The sequence below is a fragment of the Scyliorhinus torazame genome, unplaced genomic scaffold (assembly GCF_047496885.1).
Source record: "Scyliorhinus torazame isolate Kashiwa2021f unplaced genomic scaffold, sScyTor2.1 scaffold_938, whole genome shotgun sequence".
In the NCBI taxonomy this organism is placed as follows: Eukaryota; Metazoa; Chordata; class Chondrichthyes; order Carcharhiniformes; family Scyliorhinidae; genus Scyliorhinus; species Scyliorhinus torazame.
Genome location: NW_027308665.1, coordinates 54766 through 63864, shown reverse-complemented (window position 1 = coordinate 63864; position 9099 = coordinate 54766). Strand labels below are relative to the sequence as shown.

General features: G+C 43.7%; 1 protein-coding gene across 1 annotated transcript in view; it reads left to right on the top strand.

The window, feature by feature from the left end:
* Nucleotides 1-4565: 4565 nt before the first annotated feature.
* The window catches only part of LOC140406855 (nuclear factor of activated T-cells, cytoplasmic 2-like), a gene marked incomplete at its 3' end in the record, with an annotated part of 56684 nt that continues 52150 nt past the window's right edge, over nucleotides 4566-9099 (top strand). Inside the window, exon 1 of the mRNA XM_072494737.1 lies at nucleotides 4566-4920. Within this exon, the coding sequence (XP_072350838.1) occupies nucleotides 4860-4920 (61 nt within the window). The remainder of the gene's footprint in view (nucleotides 4921-9099) is intronic.

The following is a 9099-nucleotide window of genomic DNA, read 5'->3' as shown; positions in this document are numbered from 1 at the left end:
CTAACCACTGCACCACTGTGCCGCCCCTGATTCTAAGACATGTTTATCTGATTAGTTATATACATCTAAAACGTATGTGCCATTAAATACATTAACATTTTATTAAATACATTAAAATTCAGAAAGACAGACATCTGTCTGCAGTGCAAATATTGATGTTCCTTGTGGATGGTTGAATCTTGTTCTGCTATTTGTCAAAATCATGAAAAGTTATTTTAAAACTAATGCTTATTCCAGCACTGGGTCAGAAACACATTGGAACTCGATCAAGATGTATTTATATCAGGGCTTTGCCACTGATCATTGAACAGATGTTCATTAAGTTCAATTAGGTAGCTTGTACCAAGAATTGTACATTGGACAGGATAGCCTGATCCATATTGAGAAAAGGAAACTTCAGCAATTCATAATCTGCTAACTTGCACCGTTAAACATGCAATAAAAATCACCCCACCCCCACACACTTTATTTTTCAATTCCAACATTCTCCCACCTCTCCTGAAGCCAGTGACTCATGCTCGAGTATTATTCCACCAGCATTGGCAATCCTTCTCCACCTCATCCGTGTGAGGCTAGACCAATGACTTTCAAACTTTCCTATCTGAGATCTCCCATAAATATTCACGTGGCCTCCAAACTCCCAAAGGGTATTTTCAGCCCCTCAAAGGGAGACAGTACTATCATTGCAGAAAACGTTCTGTATTAGTGTTGACAAAAGGAATGTCCTGCTTGGAATGGGCTGTCAGAAGTACAGGTGCACTGACAGAAGTCCAGATTTCATGTTATAGTCTCCCTCGGAAGACTTTAAGTTTGCAAGCCGTGGCCTAGTCTGTGGTTGTCAGCAGGCCAGTTGCCATGTACAGCATTAGAACACAACCTAATACTGTCTTCAGAGATGTGCTTTCCAATGGTGACTTGAGATCTTTTCCTCCTTCCTCGTGCAGTGATCCATTAGCAGTTGTCAAAAAACAACAACTTGCATTTGTGCCTTAGATATATAAGGCGGCATGGTAGCACAGTGGCTAGCACTGTTGCTTCACAGAGCCAGGGACCTGGGTTCAATTCCCAGCTTGGGTTACTGCATGTGCGGAGTCTGCACGTTCTCCCCGTGTCTGCGTGGGTTTGCTCCGGGTGCTCCAGTTTCCTCCCACAGTCCAAAGAAGTGCAGGTCAGGTGGATTGGCCATGTGAAATTATCCTTAGTGTCCAAAAAAGGTTAGGTGGGGTTGCTGAGTTACGGGGATGGGGTTGAGGTCTGGGCTTAAGTAGGGTGCTCTTTCCAACGGCCGGTGCAGACTCTATGGGCCGAAAGGCCTCCTTCTGCACTGTAAATTCTAAGATTTTTGGAATTTGAGGCAGTCAAGAGTTATGGAGACTGGGCCAAAAAATGGAGTTGAAATTGTAGCTCGGCCATGGCCTTATTAAATAGCAGATCAGCCTCAAAGGGCCATTTGGCCTTCTGCCACTCCCATTGTTAATATTCTTATGTTTTCAGGAGCATAATCAGACAAAGGTGATGTTAGGATATTTTGGTCACAAGTAAGTTTTTAAGAAACACCTTGAAGGTAAAGAGAAAGAAGTAGAGAGGTTTAAGAAGGGAATACCAGAGCTGAGGGCCTCAATGACTGAACGGTCTCATGAATGATAAACAAACATATCCAATAACTTGAGCTGATAGAAAATAAAAATGCTACCTAGCTTCAACATACAGCACCTCTCAAGCTTCAATGTTGCAACCATCTGATACACTTAATATATAATCTTGCTATTAGAATTTAAACTGGATAGGGTAACAAATGCAGATTTAGGAAAAAGGTTTGTTTGAAAGGAAGCGTCTCATATAATATAAATAAACAATTCTTAGAACTTCTTTAGCAGCCCCTATAAAAAAGAACTACGTTGTATCAGCCGGTATTATCACAGTTGCTCTTTTAGTTAATGTAAATATTACAGTCAAAACAAGGTGCAATTGATTATTAACTGTATGGTGTTTTCTCTCTTCTGTAAATAGAATTACAGTTCATTTTCTGAAGCTGCTTGCACTGCAATGCAGTGAGCCATGCGGCAAACAATACTTTATTGATATGGTAAAGGGCATTATCGACTACTACTGCCATTATATGATATATAATGATTTAAATCACCATAAAACTTCCCACCAGCAATCAGTAGTTGTTCACGCTGAAACACAAACATTTTAATGTAACAATTTCAATTTTCACATGACGCATAGTGCCAGAAGTTGGAAAAATTAACATAGATTATGTAGCACTTTTCCAAAGTATCTCATGGGCAGTATTTTTGTTGTTGTTGAGTAACCATATTGTTTGGAAAGTATGGCAAAGCACAAAAGTAATATCAATGGCCAGTTACTCTGTTTTGATAATATTGGATGGTTAAATGTTGGCTAGGACACAGAGATAACTTCCCACCCATCTTTAAATAGTGCAGTGTGATCTTTTATGTCCATCCGACAGGACAGACAGGGCCTTAGTTTTAGAGTGTGTGTTGTTTTTTAGTAGGAGTGCCTCAAGTGAACAGTCTATATCTCTGAGATGTAACTGTGACTGTTCTCTCCACATTGCCTTGCTGAATGTTTTCAACATGTCCTGCTTCTGTTAAGGATCTCCAACACTTGTCGTATTTACTGGCTCACTTTGAGAATGTCAAGTTCTCTTCTGGCTGGAGTGGATGTATCACAAGTATACAATTTAAAGTGATTTTATTTTTCACTTGACAAGTGGGAACAGAAATTAGAAGGACAAAGACGTGATACTCTTTCACTGGAGTACCTGTTCCTTTATCACAGTTTTGCTTTATTAACACTCGTCTAGCTATACAAGAGTCAATAGTAAAGAAATAACAACAGAAAATGCCTCAACATTTCTTTTAGTATTACATTTGTTTCTTTCACAGATCAATGCAGATTCCGTTCTGATTGGACTCTATCCAACCATCTAATCCCATGAAGAAAGGTCTGTAACTTGCTCCTGTGGAAAAGGTGAATCTAGTAAAGCTTGAGCATATCTGTCTTTATATTCTGTAATTCAGGTCCCGAGTCTAGCCTTGCTTTGCTTGGCATGGTATTTGTAGGGTTCACACAGGTCCAGACTTTCACTTTCTATAGCTGCATTTGTCCCTCATTTTCTTTCTCTTAATCGTTTCACATCCAAATATTCACTTAGGTTGTTTTCAGTGATGTTAATTAAGCACAGGGTTAATTGCATTAGCTTAGAGGCTATTCCATATGCCCAGTAGCTTGTGGAGATTTTTTTCCCCCACTGCAGCCCCCTTCTAGCAACCCTTTCCCCATCCAACTCGCTTCCTGCGCAAACTGGGGAATGGTTCAAAGTGGCAACAGTATCAGTATCTCACCGAGGTGGCTGTATTGTATATGCCATTTTAGTCAGTGGGATCAACATGCCATGTAACTGGATGGGGTGCATGAGAGCATTCCACCTGCTCCTGATCTTCTCCCAAGGCACGTTTTCCAATGGGTTGCAAAAAGGAAACAGAGACTCCAAATGATTCCCCTCCCAACCCATTGAGACCAATGGCAGTTTTGTAACCACGTCCCTCAATAACTAGGAAAGATAGTTTATCATCCATTCATATCTAACGGGTATGAAGTAAAGTCACCATAGCCCCAGGTGACCAAAGGCTGCTAGAAGAGCTGACTGGTGGTGATTTAACCTGAGGCAAGGGGCAAGGTTGTGAGGGCGGGGTCTTCATGAATAACCTCAGCAGGTGAGGGGAATTGCACCCATTCTGCTGGCCTCACTCTGCACCACAAACCAGCTGCCCAGCCAACTGAGCTAAGCGGGCGCCCATGAGTAGAGTTTCGAATTCAATGCTCACCCTACATGGTGTATTCACCTGGAGGACCCCAAAAAATAAAACTCGAGTCCTGCATAATTTTGCGTTCATTCTCCTCGGTTCTGTCCTTTAAACTCAATTTAAAACATCTGCTTGCATCTGTATTATCCTTTTCTTTCCAGGATTCGTCAAAGTTGCATCATCGTTCCTTTTGCTTCAAAAAATATATAAAATATAAACCTCAGGGCTTAATTTCCCCTCAGAACCTAGTTTCAAATGTCTCATTATTCCTGTCACTTCTCCTAATTATCTCCAAGACACCGAAACCTTTTTCCCCCCAAAACTACCGATAGATTTCTGAAGGTGGTCTCGATGATCTGGATTGGGTTCCAACAATATGAAGAAAACTAAAGTAAAATGTGTGTGTGTGTGTGTGAGGGGGGGGGGGGGGGGGGGGTTATATGAAGAATGAAAAAAAAATTGATTTGATAGACGAAAGAGGGCAATTTCTTCCAACAATCCTATAGGAATATAGAGTCTGCAAAATGTATCTGACTGCTCTTTTTAAAAGGCTAATTTCTTTGTCCTTCAGACTTGAGAAGTACATTTGACAATGAAGCACTTGTATTTCTGAATAAGAAGCCCGCAAAAAAAAATCTCTTGGCATTTATCTGTGGCGACGTAATGGATTCCAGAGTTACGAGTTTGCAGGAAACCCCTTAGTTCAGGCTCGGGATGGATGCCAAGGTGGTCAAGGCAACGGACTAAACAGGAGGAAACATAAAGGGAATCCCGTTATTTTACTGGAGCGAAACTATAAACACTCTGATCCTTGGGAAGGAAGTGGCGTTTTCCCTCTGTAGTGAGTAAGCTCTGGGACAGAAGAAAGTCAGTGCAGCGCATGGGGAAGCTCAAATCCTGACTGCCGAGCCGGATTGCTCCCGCCTCGCCTTCCCCAGGAAAAGAGAATCTCCTTCGGAACCTTGCCATCATATGCACTGCAATTCCAGTCTGAGATACTGATGTTAACCGTCCTGCCTGCAAATGTTCAGAGAAGCTGCCTGCAGAGTGGTGCCCTATCACATCATGAGGTCTATGGATCAAGGTATGGGATTTACTTCTGGAATTATTATTGTTCACAACCCTTTGAAGTGAATAATTAACCTGGAGAGCGATTCTGACGCTGAAATGTGGTCATGTCATTCATGGGGGAAGTTCAGAGGGGGCTTGAATTAAGATGCAAAAGGCGATGATATTCTCAACAGGGCAATATAAGAATTTAAAACGCAACAATCTAATGTAATGTTTACAATGTTTAAAAGTACCGAGTTTGGAAATGAAATATATACATATATCCCATCTTTTTGTTTTACTCCTTCGCTACTAAACTGCATTAAGTATAACGGAGGGAATTCTTGCAAATATTTTAGTAATTGTCTTTAATGATGCATCTATACATTTTTGGAAACATCTGTAAGGAGTTCCAGATGTGCAGCCTTCCTTCCCCCAGCGGTGCTGACGCGAGGCTGCTCCCTGCAGACGGCTCTTGAGATTAGACGAGACGAAAAACAACCCAGCAGCTTTCGTGAAATTGAGTAAATAAATAAAACACTTAACGACATCTGCAAAATAAAACACATGGGTGGGTGGGTGTCCGTAACAAATAGTGTTCGCCGTTTCCATGACTCCGAGGTTTCTGCATGGGTGAGTCAGGAGTAAAGTATCCTCGCGTAGTCCCCAGTATATATATTTTAAATTTTAGATCTATTTGTCTGTACCCGTTCACTACCTATCAGTCTGTACCCATTCACTACCTTTCTCAGCAGACGGCAACGTGGTGGGTGGTGGTTGTCATAACTTTTTGCCTCATCCAATCCGAACCTCCTGTGGCTTCACTCTCACATTCTCTGACTCTCAAGTCTCTCCCACTCGAACCCACACATACTCACTCTCTGGCTCTCTTCCTCTGTCTCGTTCACACACACACTATCTGACTTCCCCCTTTCCCTCTCACTTAACTTTCAGACACACTCTCACTCTCCCTCTCACTCTGAAACACACATGCACCCCTTTTTCTGTCTCTGACCCACACATAGTCCTCCTCAGTGACTTTCACATACACACACACTGACTCTGTCTCTCACTCTCTGTCTCCCAGACACTCTCACAGCTTCTCCGTCACTCGTCTGATTCTCACACTTTCTCTGATTCTGCCTTTCACTAACTCTGATACTTTCTCTCTCACTTTGACTCACTTTTCAGCCTCTGAGTCTCACAGTTTTAACATTCACACAGCCTCCTTGTCTCCTATATCAATCTCACTCTGACTTACAAACTCTGACCCAGTCTCTCACACTCTGAACCCAGCACACTGTCCCTCAGTCTCTCTGTGGCTCCCCTGATTTTTGAAGTTATTTTTAGTAATCACTGCCAACATCTCTCCCGCCCCCCCTCCCCCCCCCCCCCCCCCCCGCCCCTCACAGCCCCCAATCCACAGACTACACCCTTTGCACTATGTTACCATCCCATCTCTGGCATGTTGCAGCAACTTTGCACCTTTTAAGTGCATACAGCATGGAAAGCGGTACTTCGGCCCATCATGTCGGTGCCGACCATCAAGCACCTATCTACTCTAATTCCATTTTCCAGCACTTGGCCCGTATGCTGTGGTATTTCAAGTGCTCATCTAAATACGTCCTAAAAGTTGTGAGGGTTCCCTCGTCTACCACCCTTTCAGGCAGTGAGTTCCAGATTCCCACCCAGATTTGGGTGACAGGATTTTCCCTCACACCCCCTCTAAATTGCCTGCCCCCACCTTAAATATATGCCCACTAGTTATTGATCCCTCTGCGAAGGCAAATTATTCCTTCCTATCCACCCGATCTATGCCCCTCACATTTTATACAACTCAATCAGGCCCCCCTCAGTCTTATCTGTCCCAAGGAAAACAACCCCAGCCTAACCAGTCTCTCTTGATAGCTGAAACAATCCAGCCCAGGCAACATCCTGGTGAATCTCCTCTGCACCCTCTCTAGTACAATCATTTCCTTCTTGTCATGTGGCGACCAGACTGCACACAGTACTCTAGCTGTGGCCTAGCCAACGTTTTATACAGCTCCATCATAACCTCCCTGCTCCTATTCTATGCCTTGGCTAATGATGGCAATTATCCCAAATACCTTCTTATCCACATTATCTACCTGTCCTGCTGTCTTCAGGGATCTATGGGACATGCGCACCAAGGTCTTTCTGCTCCTTTGTACTTCCAAGGGTCCTACCATTCAATTTCTGTGTGTGCTGACAAAAGGACTGAAATTACGTTTTGAAAATAATCATTTTTGTGATATTTTTAAACCAATAAGCACGTGAATAAAAAGTTAATTGATTGTGTCAACCTTGGTCTCAGATTATTTGGGATGGGGGAAGTTGTGTACAAGATTATGAGGGGCATGGACAAGATAGATAGGGAGCAGCTGTTCCTCTTCGTTGAAAGGTCAGCCGCGAGGGGACACAAGTTCAAGGTGAGGAAAACCCTTTTTACCCAGAGGATAGTAACGGTCTGAAATGCACTGCCTTGGAGGGTGGTAGAGACAGGTTGTCTCACATCCTTGAAAAAGTACCTGGATGAGCACCTGGCATGTCATAACATTCAAGGCTATTGGCCAAGTGCTGGGTGGCAGGCGGTAGGTAGGCAGGCGGTCATGGGTTCTTCATATGTCGGTGCAGACCCAATGAACCAAAGGGCCTCTTCCTGCACTGTGTGATTCTGTGATTCTATGAGCTGGTGAAAGAGAAATAGTGTTTATGTAGTTGATGTGTAATTCTTTAACATACAAACACCTTTGTAACAGTCTTGCCCACTGTAGCTCAGCTGGCAGCATTGGTATATATATGCATGCTCTGTTAGTGTGTGTGAACATGCATGCATTAATCAGGCAGGAATATCAGTGATGATTTTTTTTTTGTTCCTCCCATCACCTCTTCACGTTATGGGACCATAAGATCTGTAGTACCTTGCAAAAATAGTAATTCTTGTGCAATGCCAGGTAGTGAATGTTGGCAAAGTATTCAACTGTGGGAGCCATCATACTCAAGACTGATCTTGCACCCGTGCAATATTCAGATACGCAGACCAGGATTTTTTCTTTAAATCTCAGGTGGCACTGCCGGTAAAAGTGGGATGGTGCCGGATCTTTTCTCCCCTGTGTGACCCTCCACTGACCCTGGCAAATATTCTTGACTGCAGGATTATTTAAATGTTTTAAGCAGGCTTTTGGTTCAAAGAGCCACACAGCACTTGAACGTTCCCTATCTGGCTGCCTCTGTTGAAACTCTGCCAAAATGGGACAGTCCATCTCATGATTTCCCCTTCTGAGTGGCTCCTGTGTCACTTTAAAGTAACAGCCCCTTTTTCTGTACTCAGCTTCAGCAAATAAGTAACGGTGGAAGATCTCATTCTCTCATTTACAGACTTATTAAAGGTGACACCCATATTTATCTATCAAAAATATTGTTGGAATGTTGCTAAGATTGCAGAAATGTGTAGGGATTCAGCGAGATAGTGCCCCTGCATGGCCCACCACAGACAGAAAACTGGCACCATTAATGAGGAAATTCCAATCTCGACACCTTGGTTTTCGCAGGAATCACCGAATAGCAATGAGGAAAGGGAAACCGGGTCAGACTTAACTATATCCTGCCCTGGAATTTTACTGTAATTCATAGAATTCACAGTGCAGAAGGAGGCCATACAGCCCATCGCGTCTGCACCAGCCATTGTAAAGAGCACCCGACTCAAGCACACACCTCCACCCTATCCCCGTAACCCAGCAACCCCAGCTAAACATTGGGACACTAAGGGGCAATGTAGCATGGCCAATCCACATAACCTGCCCATCTTTGGACTGTGGGAGGAAACGGGAGCACCCGGCGGAAACCCACACAGACACGGGGAGAACATGCAGACTCCACACAGACAGTGACTCGAGGCCGGAATTGAACCCGGGTCCCTGGAGCTGTGAGGCAGTAGCGTGCTACCATGCCACCGTGCCGCCCATTTGCTCATCTTCCCACCCCTCCACACTGGTTGGGGTTATTTAACTCAGAACAGACCAGACCGGTGGTGCAGGGTTTTTATCCAGGTAAAACAGCAGTGACACCAAGAGTCTGCAAGAACTCAATGGCATGGGCTGGCAGTGAAGAAATAGGATTCCTCTTTTACTTAGTTCCCAGCCTGAACCACTGAGAGGGGTCTGCTGAAAATTGTAGCATCTCTCAGCGGAGA